At 43.0% G+C, this 16,460-nt stretch overlaps 1 protein-coding gene across 1 annotated transcript; it reads left to right on the top strand.

Moving 5' to 3' along the window:
- The first annotated feature begins 219 nt into the window (after nt 1-219).
- LOC124248724 (phytanoyl-CoA dioxygenase, peroxisomal-like) lies at nt 220-16,094 on the top strand. The gene is given in 9 exon segments (XM_046679129.1): nt 220-294; nt 3,213-3,271; nt 4,295-4,405; nt 5,040-5,208; nt 6,322-6,403; nt 7,628-7,809; nt 9,706-9,855; nt 11,754-11,885; nt 15,945-16,094. Coding segments are annotated over 9 exon segments (1,110 nt in total).
- Nucleotides 16,095-16,460: the final 366 nt, after the last annotated feature.

Genomic DNA, 16,460 nt, shown 5'->3' with positions numbered 1-16,460 from the left:
AAGCTCGAGATCCTTAACTGTATCATATGTGCCAAGACTCTTTTTTTCCCAACAAGGTCACATTTCCCCGCCGAAGCCCGCGGTCCGGGCGGCACTCCCCAGAGCCCAGAGCCCTGGGCGGGCGCGGCCGCTGCTGGGCCCTCCCGAAGCCTGGAGGCAGAGAAGCCGGCCGATTTAAGCGGGACCAAGGCCATGCCCGCACAGCTCCTCGCCGCGGTCATGGACCAGCCCCGCGCTGCCGCCCGCCTGCGCGTCCTGCTGGGCCAGCTGGGCCGCTGCTCGGCCGGGGCCGTCGTATCCTTTGGGCTGCGCGGGGCTCGGGCTGGAAGGCTCCCCGTCTCGGTGTCCGCGCCTGGCAGGGTTTTTGGTGACCCGGCCGGGGAGGTGGCCCCAGGGCGCATCGCGCAGCCGCCACGCCAGTTCGTGGTCCCGAAGGCCCCAGGGGGACCTGGCGGCGGTGGCTGAAGCGGCGTCCATCCAGCGTTCGTCCCTCTCTGGCCTTTGTCCCCTGCTTTATGAGAGGAGGGTGGGGAGTCCTTCCCAGGGGCGTCCGTCCTCAGCTGCTTGTCATTTTCTGCGTTTGTCGGCGCGTGACCTCTGCAGCAGCCAGCAGACCTAGATACGTGTAGAAATGTGGAAGCCCAGCGCAGGCACGCCGCAGCGCAGAGCGGGCCCCGGGAGCCTAGGCTGGCGGGCGGGCGGCCACAGGGCCCTCTCGGGGGACACCCGGGCCGGCTGTGCAGGGGGAGCCGCTCTCCGCCCGCCCTCCAGTCTTCCTCCTCCAGGGAGCTCCGGGTGCGGCCGTCCTGGGCGCCTGCGGACCACAGGCGCGTTCCAGCGTGTCCTGCAGACGGACTTGGAGCCCTGTGTCCGCCTGCGGAGTTGCCCTGCAGAAGTGAATCCCAGGGGGATGCGTGTGCTGCCCGGGACGCATGCGGGGAGATGTCACTGAGTGGCACGGAAACCAAACTGCCTTGTAGAACTGTTTTTGCCTGCTCAGGAGAAGTGTCTTCTTCGGGACAGACTTGGGAAGCTCCGTAGGAAACTTTGGCTTAGATTTTTCCATAAGCGACTTCTATTCTGCTTTATTTAGGATCCTGAAATGTCTCCTAAAATGATGATACAGCTGTTCGTTTTACTGTCACCAATGCTCTCCCGGCTGATTCCAAGCAGCGAGGTATCAGAACCCTTGTAAATTTAAATCCGTCCGTAGACCGTTAAAGGGAACCCAGGTGATCACGGAACCTCATTTCCAGGTGAGGACTCAGAAGCTGAGGCTAGGGGAGTTCACAACTCTGGGCCAAGGTCATTTAACGAAATCAGTGGTTGTCAGAGTGTGGTCCCCCGACCAGCACCATGAAGATCACCTGGGAACTTAGAAATGCAGATTCTCAGGCTCATCTCAGACCTGTGGAATCAACTTACCTGGGGGAGAGGCCAGCAATCTGTTTTCACTTTTGGTTTCTGATACCTGCTCAGTTGTGGAACCAGCAATATACTGGAATGAGATATAACTGGAACTAGAAATTAAGGTTTCCCTGTCCAGGCTGTTAGTACTTTTAAATTTGATATCTGATCCTGCTGGTTCTTATTATAATATTTGTGAGGTCAGAGCTTAGTTCTTTTTACATGTGTGTTTCCTAGAACAGCACCATCCAGTACAACGTTCTGTGATGGTGGAAATCTGTCCCAGCACTGTCCCATACCGTAGCTACTAGCCACACGTGCCTATGGAGCCCCTGAAATGTGACGAGTGCCGCTGAGGGACTGAAGCTTTCATTAAACACATTTCAATCTAAATGCACGTGGCTAGTGGCTCTGGTATGGGACAGTTCTGCCTAGATTTTCAGTGAATGTGTGTGGTTTAATCTTAAATAGACTACTAGAAATTTTGTGACAGTTTCTCCCCATCCCTAACTGTTTTGAAGAAACATGGACTCTGGAATCAAGAATAATTTTTGAAGTACAAAACGTAATGCAGTTTTTAAATGCAGGGAAGCATAAAGGAGAAAACCAATGTGACCCGTATTCCACCACTCACAGTCATTATTGGTAAACTTTTTGGTGTGTCGCTTTTCTATGCATTTACATAATTAGATAATTAGAAGAATACTGTATGTACACTTTTGCATCCATTTTTTCATGTTTACTAGCATTATGTAGTCAATATTTACTACTTTACATAGTAAACACTGTAAAGATTTATTAACTTTATATAGTAAACATTCCCACAGCATTAAAAGTATTCTCCAAAAGCAAGAACATCAATAATGAAAAACATCATGCTGGAGTGGTAGAAAGGACAAAGGCACTTTGAACCAAAAGCCCAACGTCCAGAATGTCCTGGTGACCACATTGTGCTGAGAATAGGTGAAGAAGGTCGTTAACCTCTCCGCTGTGGGGAAAACAGACAGTAGCTAGTAATTCTGCCTCCTGGCCTGCCTCCCTCTTTGACTATTATATTGTCCCCATTATATAAAGACATCGTTTACAAAATAATGTATTGATGAGAAGGGACCTTCTGAAGGTAATTCTTCAAGCTAAAGAAACAATGAAAAAAATGAGAAGAAAAAAAGAAACAACGAGATGCTAAACCAATAATCTGTGACTACTGGATCGAAAAGAAAATTAGAGTTTCTAGTTCTGTAACATACTCAACTGTGTGGATTATACTTTTCTTGGAGTCACTGTTTATTTTATAGACTTTTTTTCTTGACCGGCCGAACTGTTTCCAATATGTTGACGGGACTCCCACTAAATTAAGTACCTCTTGTGAATAGCACATGTATCTTCTTACTTCTAGAATAGCCCTCCAATGATTTGTTCAGCAGTTTAGTGGAAGGCGTAGTCACATGAAAGAGAATAGATGGAAGCTATGAAGAAAAGCGTGTGGGTCAAGTCACGGCTCAGCCATTTTCTGCTGGGTGACCTTGGACCAGTTCCTGAGCCGCCAGGCCTAGGCTTCGTGCTCTGTTCAGCAGGAAGGATAACAAAGCTCTTGGCCCCCAGCTACCTCCTCAGGCTACTGTGAGAATGAAATGGAGTGCTGCCAGCAGCAGTGCATCAGTGTCAGAGGTTATGTGTGTCAGCAGTTTGCTTGATGTCCGTTTAGGACCTGCCTTCCCTTGTGAGAGCCAATCCAGGGCAGACTGTTGCTTCTAGGAAAGATTGACTCCTCAATTTTACTTTATCTGCCTTAATTCACCTCCTAGATAGCTCACCCCACTTCAGGGGCTGTTCCTCCTGCCGGTTTCCATCTTCAACAATTCCAGTAAGTAGATTGAATTTTAGTTTTGAACCATACAATGTATCTAAAGGTTTTTCTAGTGGTAACTAGGATATAAAATACAATGTATCATGTTGCCTGATGAGAATTCATTATACATTCCTCCATTTCCAGGACTTTTTCTAATTAGAACAGTCGTGGAAAATTTTGAAGACCCTGACTTTAATTTTCTACATATATTTTAAAATTCAGAATGGAGGACAAATGTCAAAAAGTGCATAATGTGATTTTTTTTTAATTCGTGTGTGGTATATCTCATTACAATTAACCTGTAGTTTGGTCATATTGATACATTAGGTAGCATCTTGGTTTATCTCAAATTGTCTTTAAAGGAAAGACCATGATCCCCATGGTATGTTCTCATGAGTCACAATTCCAATCCAGAAGAATGGACTGAATGATTTGAGGTTGTGTGTACGCTATACTCTTATTTGGATTTTGTTACTTTGGTTTTTCTGAGAATGCATGAACTAGACAAGTAAGAATATTGAATTTTTTCCCACCTGAAAAATCATATGTATTCCTTACAGAAAAAATTAAAAAATCAGAGAAATAGAAAGAATTTTTTAAAATCTGCTATAATTTCATTACATTGGGGCGATCTCTGTTAAAAAATATTTTTTGTTGTATTTCTTTGCAGTCTGGGTTTTTTTTTTTTTTTTTACAAATAATGTCTTGGTTTCACGTAATTGTAATCATATTTTACTATAATAAGCGTTGTTCATGCTGAAACATTATCTTCATTTTTAATTCCTGACTTATATCCCATTGAGTGTATATAATAGAATTAGTTAATTATTCTTCCATTAATGCAAGTTTTTTTGGTGACAATAATTAATACTTTGGACTTGAAGCTTTTAAATTTTTCACAGAATATGTCCTGAGGGTAAAGCCTTAGAAATAGAAATGCTGGGTGTAGGAGTCTGAGGGTTTCTCAGTTTTATGATTCATATTGTTAGGTTGTGATTTCTTGATTGGACTCATTTGAGAATATCTTTTCTCCTCTAGGTATACTCGGGATAACAGTGTTCTAACCCTGGAACAGAGACAATTTTATGAAGACAATGGCTTTCTTGTAATTAAAAAGCTGGTCTCTGATGCTGGTATTGAATGCTTTAGGTACAGTAACGCTATTTGCTATTTTACAGAAATATGTGCTTTACGTATGAAATGGGAACGAGAGAAAGATTAGCCTGTGCAGGTTCAGATATTTTCCAGTGATTTGGGTCATTAGGAAGTGGTTAGGAACATAGGCTGGAGCCAGACTGAGTGGCTTTAATCTGAGCCCCACCACTGAACGTTGTGTGTCCTGGGCAGTTTCCTGAGCCTGTGCCTGCCTCTGTTTGCTCATCTGTAAAATGGGATAATGTAGCACTTCTGTCCTAGAGTTGTCATGAGGACTAAATAAGGTAAAATAGAGAGAGAATGCTTGAACAGGGCCTGGCACGTGTGAGTGCTGTGGAAGTGTTCCCTACGATTTTCAGAAGTAAGCAAATCATGACTATTCCCCACTTGTCTGCTAAGCCAAGGAATATCTGAATTCTGGTGGGGGACTGCAGCCTCACAGTTGGGAGACCGGGACTTCTGAGTTGGCCATTTTCTCCTCCTTCTCATCACAGCTCTTCTACCTGGGGCTGGAGGCCAACTGGGGGCAGAGAAACCACCCGCAAATCTTCCCGTCTTTCCACAGAACAAGGCCAGGCAGGTGCTTGGAGTCAGCGGTATTGACATCATTGCCCATTTAATTTTCTAGGAATGAGTTTGAAAGAATCTGCAGAAAGGAGGTGGAACCAATGAGATTAGTGGTAATGAGAGATGTGACCATTGCAAAATCAGAATATGTTCCAAGTGAAAAGATGATTACGAAGGTCCAAGATTTCCAAGAAGATGAGGAGCTCTTCAGATACTGCACTCTCCCTGAGGTTCAAGGCTTTCCTGCGTTTTCTTTCTTTCTGAGTCTATAGCCCATCTGCATCCTGACTCTGAAATTGGCTGTTTTTCCTTTATCTCACACCTTTCAACTGTGGCCCTGGAGTAGTGGTTCTCAATCGGAGGTGGACATTAGGCGATGCCTGAGGATATGTTTGGTTGTCCCACAGGAGGGATGGTGTGCTAGTGGCTTCTAATGCTAGAGGCCAGGGATGCTGCTAATGGGGCCCAGGGATCCGGTAAAGCACAGAACAGCCCGCTCCCTGAATAACGACTTACCCAGCCCCCAATGCTGGTGGTGCCCGGGTTGAGAAACCCTGCTGCAGAGTGTGCTAGTTATCTTTGGTTAAGAAGGGCAGGAATTCTGCGTTACTGAGACAACCTTTCTTACACTCCATACAGTGTATCCACAGCGGTGAAACTGCTGAGCCTATTCATGGTAAATTCAATCATGTTTTCTTTTTTCTCTTTGTCTTGTGAATCTGGTCTGGTTATGTCTCACCACAGTTGCCCATATCACTGCTTGTTTCACATCGTCTTCCCACTAGAATATAAGCTCCATGGTGGAGGGACCTGCTTATACGGCTCACCGTTGTGTCCCCATTTCCCATCACTCTGCCTGGTTCCCAGATGTCAGTCAAGAGATGTTGAGTGAGTGGCTGCACTGATCATGAAGTGTCCTCTGAGCCACTGCTCAGCTTTCCTCTGGGCTACTCATGACAGCTGCAGAGGTGTTGGGTCCTTTCATGGTCCCTTCTTAGGAAGAGTCACCTGAAGGAGGAGGAAGCTGCCTTCTCACAGGACAACCGTCCACAGCTTTGGTTGAAAGAAAGGCATTCCTGTCCTTCCCAGTTGATATCTCTTAGGCACTTGTACCTTTCCTGTAGAAAAAGTGGTTAAGTTTCCGACTGGCTCCAAAAAGCCTGTTTATTCAAAGTATAGTAGATTTCCAATTGCTCACTTTTTCAGGCTTTGTCTGCAACGTTGTATAATACCAATTGCTCTTTAAATATTGCCGTCTGGATTCCTGTGTAGATAGTTGGACTTTGTGTGACTTGCTTGTGCATCTGATTTCCCATGAGCTTTTTTCCCCCCTTTTCCCTTAGGTTCTGAAATATGTGGAGTGCTTCACTGGACCCAATATTATGGCCATGCATACAATGCTGATAAACAAACCTCCAGATTCTGGTAAAGGGCTCCCTTGAAGGAGAATTAAAAACTTCTTAATTAGGGTACATAATGTGGATGTTCCAACCATAGCCATGTGTGTAACTGCTAAACTTTGCCTAAATGAATCTGTGGACTTTTATTGATGTCCTAAAATAGCTTCCATCCTATCAACATTGATGTGTCATAGTGAGTGATTTCAGATCTCCACTGTGGGGTTATTGCTGCATTTTCAGATGACTGGCTCCTCAAAAAGGCAGTTTCAGAAACACCTCTCTTCATGTGCCAGAGGCTCCTCTTCTCGAGCATCTCTGAGCTTTGTTAATGATCTCACCCATGAGAGTGTGGATTCTGCCTTCCTGATTGGAAGACATTATTAGGACTAACAAAGTTAAATCTATTCTTGTAAATCACATCTTACAGTTGTTTTTAAAAGTTTTGTGCTTGCTAACATGGAGCTTCTAAGGCCTCACTCCCAGAGAAGCTGATTCGGAAGGTAGAACCCAGGAATGTGCATTTAATGAGCCATTCCCCGAGAGTTTAATGCGGGTGGCTCCTGGGACACGCTGAGAAATTCAGCTCCAGCCACAGGAAATCAGCCATTAGAGATCCTTCCTCTTTTCCTACCTTTTCTTCCTCCAGATGCTGGGAAAGGTTTCTGTGACAGGCCTGCAGCTTAACATCACCAAGTCCCTCCCTCCCTGGATGTCTTGTCTGGAGAGAGTGGGTGGCTGGGGACCCAAGTTCAGAGAGCAAAAGTGATCATGGTGTCTCTGATTGCACACAGGGATTGTACACCAAATGCCTCTAGTTCAGGGGAAATCCTCTGAGAGGACTTTTATTTAGTTAGTTAATTTTTTGTGCCTCAGCCACTTGGAAAGCTATCAAGGGACCTCAGATTTGGCCATTTTCTTCAATATAATTCATCAAAGTCTTTTTGAACACTAGACTGTCTGCCCTAACCAGAGTTATAAAGAAATACATGACACTAGAGCTACCAACATATGTACGACTTGCTAGAAAATAGTGTGTGTCAGTACTTGGCTATAAGAAAGCCAGAAACAAGTATAGAATCTGGATCAACATGTTGATCTGATATTCCAATTCAGTGCTTATCTTGTGAGTCTCATTTTCTAAATGTTTCAAATTTTTGGCTTTGGCCGGGATAGGTCATTGTTCCAGTTTTCATGCAGAGGAGAAGAATTCTGAGACTTGAGCATGTTTTAACAGCAGATTCTGTTTCAGGCAAGAAGACATCCCATCATACCTTGCACCAGGACCTGCACTATTTCCCCTTCAGGCCCAGCAATAACATTGTTTGTGCTTGGACGGCCATGGAGCACGTCGACCGGAACAATGGCTGTCTGGCCGTACTCCCAGGCACACACAAAAGCTCCTTGAAGCCACACCATTATCCCCAGTGGGAGGCAGGTCTTCCTAGGTTCTGGGTCTTGATCAGAATCTTATATTGTTTCAATTTCACATCAGTATAGATCAAGAGCTTTACTAATGGCGTTTCCTTCCTTAGCAAAATATTGCTCTAGGAGTTCCAATTAGGATCAGGGAAAACTCAACGATGTCACGTAAAATCATCAACATTTCTGTTCTTTCAACAAGTGTTTGAAAGCCAACCAAAGTGGGGAACTTTGGTAGGTGCTGTGTAGGACCTGAGATTATTAGAACTAATTGCAGAGGTAAGACTTAAATATGGCCACCCCAGGTGCATGTGACAAGTGTCAAGTAAGTTTTACACACTGACTGATGGCCCTCAGAGTAAAGAAGAGGGAGAGCTCCTCTCCTTCCAGCTGGAGGGACCAGTGGAGGCTCTGAGGAAGGTTGAGTGGGATTTCATTGCATGGCTGTTCCATGGTTTTTGGACTCAGCTGTTGATGCCAGAGGACTATCAAAGGTTTTTCAGACCATGAATGATGAGATCAAATAGGTCCTTCAAGATGGAAATCTTGGGGTCTGGGCAGGATGTATTGGGGGTGTAGGAGTCCAGAGGTAGAGAAACCAGAGAGACTATTAGCATTTTAGTTGTAAGACAATAAGGTCTTAAAACCCCATAATGATGGTTAAAATGGTAAAGCTCCCATTATTAAGGGAGGGAGAATGAATGTGGTTCTGTAGGATGTAAAGACTATGGCTATAGGAATTTCTGTCTCCTTTAGTTTGAATTCTTGACTGATGATTAGCGCTGAGTGAAAATATTTTAGTCTGCGTTCTGATATAAAATCTGAAATTGTGAGATTCATCAATTAAGTTGAGATATAGGAAAGGTTCAGTGCAAACAACAGAAGTGGGCTCTGGCCGACTTAAGCCAAATGGGGTGTTTTGGAGGGCTTCGGGGATGTGGAAAGTCCAAGGAAAGGCTGGCTAGCTCTGGTGGGCAGGAAATCGGAAGTCATCAGTTGGCAGGAACAGTCAGGGAGGGGTGCCTGGTGGGGCAGTTGAACCCTGACTATGTCTAGTCTCTTTGATCCTCTGCTCAGATTCTAAAGGGCTCCAGTGGGAGGTCACATTGGTTTAGCTTGGGTCACCTATCCATGCTTGACAGGAGAGAAGCACACTGGCTCAAAGTCCCAATAGAATGCAGCAGGAAAGGAGCCATTTCTCATAGGAATTTGAGATAGTCTTAGGAAGAGGAATGGGACACTGCCCTCCCAAAACAGCAACAGCCTCCCCTCCATCAAGGCTTGTAAACTTTAAGTCACTTCTCCCTTTAGTTTCTTTATTATTAAAAACATAACCATACCTAAAACAGTAACTAATGTTGGAAATAGTTATAACCAAACACAATGTTTTAATGTACTATTCTTCTTTCTTTACTCTGGACATGACGTGAGTGATATTTGAGCTCAGAAAAATCGAACATTTTATTTCCTCTAGTTTGGGAGAATAGTTGGCTTCTCAGCGATACTCCTCAGTAATACAAGAATGATTTATGTCAAGTTCCAGGTGGGGAGAATATCGTGTTGGGAAAGAATAATTATAGATTCAGCTAAAAGAGTGGTCCCCTGAGTTAACGGTAAAATGCAAAGCTGGTCTAGATCTTCACTTATAATTCAGTAATGAAGGGTAGGTGAAAATTCCAAATTTTTTATTTGGTCCAAGATATCCATGATCTTAATATCAACAGGTGACTTTCTAAAAGCAGACATCTGAGAAGCTTTTGTATATTTAATTCTTTTTAAGACTCCAATTTATTTATCTCTGTCTTGAAAGAACTTCGAGAAACTTTGGTTTTCCTGATGAGTCATTGATAAAATTTTTAATTATTATACTCCCTCAAATACAGACTTGGCTTCTCTTATATGTTCTAGGAGGGGGTTAATGCAATATTCCATGGCATCGAGGACTATGATGAAAACAACGACCGAGTGCACCTCGTGATGGAGAAGGGAGACACCGTTTTCTTTCACCCTTTGCTCATCCATGGATCTGGTCGAAACAAAACTCAAGGATTCCAGAAGGTGTGCATGAACAGCACTGCACTTTCCAAAGATGAATGGGTTAGAAACAAAAATGTCAAGATATACAAACATTTAAAAGATTTGTGGCTTTTAAGTAAACTGGCCTTTAGTCTGGTTTATTTACCAGGGAATACATTTGTCTACCTCATGCTTTTTAAACTCCTTTCAATAAGAATCTGGGTGACCTCAGGATTCCAACCCTATTGATACTGAATCACAGACATTCATAGAATTGCTTCAGACCAAGAGCTTACTTCATAGCTGAAAGCCCCTGAGTTTGGAGGCAAAAACAATGGCTCACCGACTAAAATAATAAAGCTTAGAATATTTATAGCTCATACTAACCTTATGAGAGGAAAGTTTATAAGATCATTGCTGCTGGAAAAGTATTTTTTATCTGAAACAAAGGTTTTGAACTGGCTGTCCAGGAATCAGATTCAGCAGGCAGCCATGTTTTTCATCCCTTAGCCTCAGAGTGTTTGAAACTTCTTGATTCCATTGCTTCCATTAAAAATGAACAAAATTTATCATAAGGCCAGATTTTTTATTCCTTTGAAATTCAGTAGACTTGACAGTACTATGGGCTCACATTTCTCATGGTAACATAGCTCTCGATACTAAATATTGGAGGCTTCTTTGGGGCTGAGCGAGGATTTCCAGTTTGTCACACCAACCCTTGTTGTCTCCCTGAGACCAAGGCTTAGTTGTCAGTTTTCATCTTCCATTCATTCATATTTCCACCTGGCTCAACAGGACCGGGATGAGGTGAAGCGAGAAGGCACTCTCCTCAGGGTCTCAGTTTAAGCAGGGCACCAAAAAAACCCGTCAGCATCCAAGTTATATGATATTTTAAAAAATAAAAATTAATGCCACAAAATGCATGATAAGCACTATGCCAAAGTTTTAAAGACAAGATCAGCCTCTTCGCTAGCACGACCCTCAGACCCATGCTGTGTGGGTGGATACATAGTGCAAGGAAACAGATAATGTGAAGTTTAATATACACGACTTTGCAATTTTTCAGTATATTTTCAACTACTTTATCTTTGCAAAAATATTAACCATTAAAAAACTACGTAAAAACATGTCCAGAGGAGCGCTCACTTTCCCTTTTGCCTCAGGCTCCCATACGGCTCGGCATGGCACTGGGCCGTACATGGGAAATGGAGTTTGGGACTCCACTGTCTAGAAAGTTGATGTTTTGGGCAAAGTACATAGTCCTTCTGACACGTGTGGTCACCTTAAGATAACTAACTTATGATGAGGAAAGTGAGTTTTAAGGATTGCCTTGCGGTTTAGATGTGTTTCTAACTTTTTCAAGAATGAGGAGAACCACGTAACTTCCCTCTTACCTTCAGAGGGAAACAAGACAGATATCATATGTGAGTGCTACTGGACTGTAAATGTCTTTTCGGTTCGAGAGGGATGTGTGTGTGTTATTTTCATTTGCAGGGTATTTTCATTTTTTGTTTTTCATAATCTGTGGCCGTTGAAATAACCGGTTACAAAGTCAATTGCGTAGCTAACTTCCGTGACTAAGAAGATGGTGAAAAACCCCGGAAGACATTCCTTTTTAAGACTGGATCATATTCAGTCATTAGAAAAATCAAAGGCTAAAAGTTAAAGACCTCTTACTTACATAATTATGCTACCTGCCTCATAGATACTTTTTGAAAATAAATATCGCAACTAGTTAAAACCCTCTTGTAATATCTCAGTTAGCCTATTTTAGCAAAAGAGAAGAGACTGAGTCACAAAAAGACTGATTTAGGACGCAATGGAACACCTTCAATCTAGAAATCAAATGTGGGTGAAATAACTTTCTAAAACAAGACTCCTTGCTTGGATGCTAATGTTAATGGATTTTTTTCTAATATTAATTGGTTCACTTTGCACAGGCTATTTCCTGCCATTTTGCCAGTGCCAATTGCCACTACATTGATGTGAAGGGCACCAGTTAAGAAATCGTTGAGAAGGAATTTAGAAAGTTTGCAGATAAATTCTTTGTAGTTAAAGACGTCAAACTGAAGGTACGTTTGTACGAAATGACAAGGTAAAGATCTCAGTTTTTTCTTTTCTTCAGATGTTTAATAATCCTCATACCTGATTTAATTTGAAACATAAAGTGCTTAGTTTAGACCTCATTGCAGAAACGCTGCTGAGACCCATTAAGAATGACAGTGGAATCTCAGGTTGTTCTTGCCTCCGCAGTGTGGGGGACCCTGAGAAGTGCGTGCTTCATCTTTATGTCTTTGTGTTGTCCTGTGGTATGCAGGCTATCCTGTTCCAAGATGGACAGGCAGGAAAAGAAATAGAAAACAGATTTAGAGAAGAGGAACTGAAGGACACTAGGCTGCCTTCTGAATGCACACAGGGAAGTTAAAGGTTTGGGCTGTCAATCATAGACCTCCTTTATTTGTATGGAGTAGAGTATTTATGCATTTGGACATCCAATAAGACTCCCAGAGCACATGTCAAGCAAGTTTTCTTTGGAGTCATATTGCATCTGGCGTTTAATGGGAGGCATCGCCTGCAAGTAGCAGAGACTAAACATCACTGCTGCTTATCACTAGGGGGTATGAGACAGCAAGCCATATGCTTTCCTAATAAACACGCATCACTTGTAAATTATTTGTTTTCAACAATTAGACGTTTGATGCTGATGATCATCAATAGACAAAATATCAGTCAAGGCAAATAAATACACAAAGTTACTTTGTAGACTGTACGTTTTAGTCTCTGAACCAAGACGCTGTTCCTATTTTTTAATTTGCATTAGATAACCATGCCTGCCTGCATGTCGCATGGGGGTGACATGACCCCCAGATGCACTGAATAGAATGATGACTCTGGGCCTTCCAGTACTTGGAAGAGCGTTGCACCCCAACGGCAGCTACATGCTGGCGGGAGTCATGTTCTGAAGCACCTTCCCAGCTCAAGAATCGTACTTCACCCTTTACCGCTTCTCCCCTTAGGATCCATAAATACATCCCGCACATGGAAAGGCTCTAATTTCACATTTGCAGATCCTAGAGAGTCTTGTCTTCCTCCTGTTGTCCAGTCCTTAAAAGGCCTCACATAGGGAATACATTTTGCCAACCAGGCTCCCGTCCAACACCTTGAGTTTGAAGGCAGAACAAATTGTGTCCATTCTGCTAGGGATTTATGAAGGTTTACTCAGTGAATTACCTCCTGTATTCATTTTAGTTACTCTCTAAGTTATAATTTATCAGCTTTAGTTTGAATAACAATACTAACTTCTGCTGTGTAGCTCTTTGTAAGGTACTAAAGCACTTTCATATCCCTTTTGATATTTCCTTCACCAAAACCCAATGGAGCAGTCATGGTAGCTCTGTGGTCTTAATGAGAAAATAAAGAGCCCAAGAGGTTGGCCTGAGCTACATGAGGGACAGAGCTGGATTTCAGAGTCAGGCCAACTTCCAGAATCCGTCTCCCCACCACGCCTTGCTATTTACTCAAAAAAAAAAAAAAAACAAAAACAAAACCAGAAACAAGAAATAAATATCTGAATTGTTTTAGTAAGAACAAGGAAATGAAAGAACAAACCAGTAACCCAGGCCTAATTTTCACAGTGAGACCTAGGCAGCAATGGACCAGTCAGGACGGCGCCGGCAAATAACACAAAGGAGAACAGAAAATTGGGTAGTAAACTGTTTATATTGTGAGCAAACCTCCACTCAGCCAGTTGGATACCTATGATTAACAAGAGGTGCCACATAAAACAGGCCTGACAGACTGGGGACTCACTGTCTTAGTTAATTTAACACTATTTTAGATGTTGGCAAGTAAATCAATTGGAGTCTCAGAGTGTAGTTACTTACTAACTGATATGACAATTTTTGACAAATGTTTAGAATATTTAACCATGTGTAGACGCTATAAATCTAGTTTGTCTTATGGTGAATAGCCAGATTGAAGCGTCCATAAACTCATCCTGTTTGGTGTTTATTTCAGGATTATTGGAAATTGTGAGCACGTCTGGTGAAAGGAGAAATGGCCAACTTTTGAAATAGCTCTTCGCTATAACTCTTTTAAAGAAAACCAAAATAAACCGGGTGTGTAAGGAAATGTTTTCTTAATGAGATGACGTAATCTTTTCTGTCATTCTTCACAAAATTAGGATGCATGTATCAGGTACTCAGTTGCACGTGGGTAATTTTGCAGTGAAGTGGTGTTGCTTCGCGGATGTCAAAACAGTAAAAGTGCAATATTATTGTGTTAAGGAAAAGTAACTTAGGGTTGCAACTAATACAGATGATTGATGCATCATTTAAGTGTGTTAAATCAGTTTCTTTCATTCAATTAGCTCATTACCCAAGCATAAATGAAGGCTTTGAAACACAGGGTGTGTCGACTTTTCCTCAACAATATATGGTAACAGTTCCAATAGCCAATTCTAGTAATACAGCTAATTCAAGTAATACAACTCTTGGGTCTTTACCAAGGAAGCCTTCCTATTGCATAATTGATATCGTCTAAGAAGAGTTTGGTATGTCGTGGGATGAAAAATCAACTTGTGTGTCAATATCGTGCTCTCAGGATTGCAAAAGGGTAGCTGGTCTGCTTGGATAAGAACAGGCTGAACAGCTGAAGGCCAATACCCGGAGCTCCAGCCTGGGCCTGACTGCGTGAACACAGACCGTCTCCGGGGACTGAGGCCTTCAGGGGAATTTCAGCACCACGGACAGCGCCTGCTCCAAGCTCACAGTAGGAAACATTCCCAGCAGCAGAGGTACCTGAACAACCAGTGGCAACAAGAGGCCCTTCCTGTTGACGGCATCTGTCTCTCACTAGTGCTAAGGACGCAGGGACACCCGTTCTCCACACCCTGAAGCCACTAGGCTGTCCTGTCAGTACAATGTCACAGAGGATGTGTTTCACTGACACCAAAGTCAGGTTCACAGGCTTTTGGTGAAGCCCACATTTGGCAAGGAAGACATTTTGTTTTTGAATCCCTCATATTATCGTCTTCTCTGAGGACTTCGCATGCTCCCAACATTCTTCATGAATGCTTTCTTAAAAAACTCGTGGTGAAATATCAATGATGTAAAATTGCCATCTGCTGCACTTTTGAGTGTACCATCTCCTGGCAGTTAGTCCCTTCACAATGTTGTGCAACCAACACCACTATCTATTTCTAAAACCCTTTCATCACCTCAGACAGAGACTCTCTTTCCATTAAGCTTGAAACAGACATACCCAGTTCAGGTGTTCTAGCAACTCTATTCCCACAAACAGGCCCCTTCAGAGGGTCTGAACTTGGGGCCTGATGTGTACGCACACATGCCTCTCATTCTGATGGATGAAAATGCCCTGGCTATCACTTCTTTGCAGATGATTTTCTGAGATGACCAAATGTCTGTGGGGCCTCCTAGCATCAAACCTACAATGGTTTCAACTTGCTTTGCCATTGCTCCCAAGGTAAGACTCTTGTCCAACAGAGCAATGAATAGAACCACAGGAAAGAGAAAAGATTCATGTTTGCTCACAGCTTACAAATAGAAATGCTGAGTCCACACTGTGCATTACCTTCTTGAATCTCAAACTGAGCGGCATCCCCCTGTCCTCCCTGAGTGACAGTGCTCCTCTCCCTGACTGGGGTGTTTGAGAGCTTGAACTCAGCAGTCCTGCTCCCTGTGTCCTCGGTGTGTCTCAGCAGTCATGGGAACGAAAGAACAACGCTAATACAGCTGTTTTGGTGAAACTATTCTCTGAGACAGACACTGAGCCCAGGTGCTTCTCAAGTCTCTGAAAGAGTTTAAAGTTCAAGTGTGGTTTCTTAATCACGTCAGCCACAGCCAGTGTTACAGCAAGGCCAGTTGTAAACGTGACTAGAAAGCAGGTGAAAATGAAATTTGTGTTATCTCCTTTGGCTTCATAGTACCTGTATTAGTCGGCTAGTGCTGCCATAATAAAGCACCACAAACTGGTGGCTTAAGATAATAAAAGTTTTCACTCACGTTTCTAGAGAGAACAGACTTTGGACATTTGGACCATGCATAGAAACTGGCCAAGCAACAGAGAGATGAGGTGTCCTTTGTGATTCACAACATTTCTGTCCTTGCAAGATGGCTGCTGTGAGCAAGGCCAGTGGAAACGTTTTGCCTCATGCATTTGACCTGCCTGGAGACATCAGTTACAAGGATCCTGGGCCCAAATCTGAGGATCAAACTAGTGAAGCTAAGGTTAAGTTCCATGAGAAGGAAGAAGTCAAGTAAATGAGCTTGACCCACTTTGTATGAGGTCAGTGCTGATAAGCTTGGCCTTCTTAACAAGGAATGTTCTCAGCCCCCTCCAGTGCTGTAGGCTTCCCATCTCCTGCCGTCCTGTGTGGGATCGGATCATTTTAAGTGGCTTAAGTCCAGTGTTTCTGCATTGTTAATAGGATGGAAAGGAGGGAGAATATGGGAAAGATAAGTCATTGCTCCATTTCTTTTCAATATTAGCATTTGAAATAAGCATAGGTTACGTTGAACAGTCTGCATTTTTTCCTTGAATAAAATGCCTAAAATTGCTATTTAAGAATGAAATCACCTATTACGTCTCCAAACTGCCAAATTTCTTTTGAATTCACTGTTTTTCTC

This window comes from Equus quagga, chromosome 12 (genome assembly GCF_021613505.1).
Source record: "Equus quagga isolate Etosha38 chromosome 12, UCLA_HA_Equagga_1.0, whole genome shotgun sequence".
Lineage (NCBI taxonomy): Eukaryota > Metazoa > Chordata > Mammalia > Perissodactyla > Equidae > Equus > Equus quagga.
Note: the sequence above shows the minus strand (reverse complement) of the source record. Positions and strands in the feature narration are given on the sequence as shown.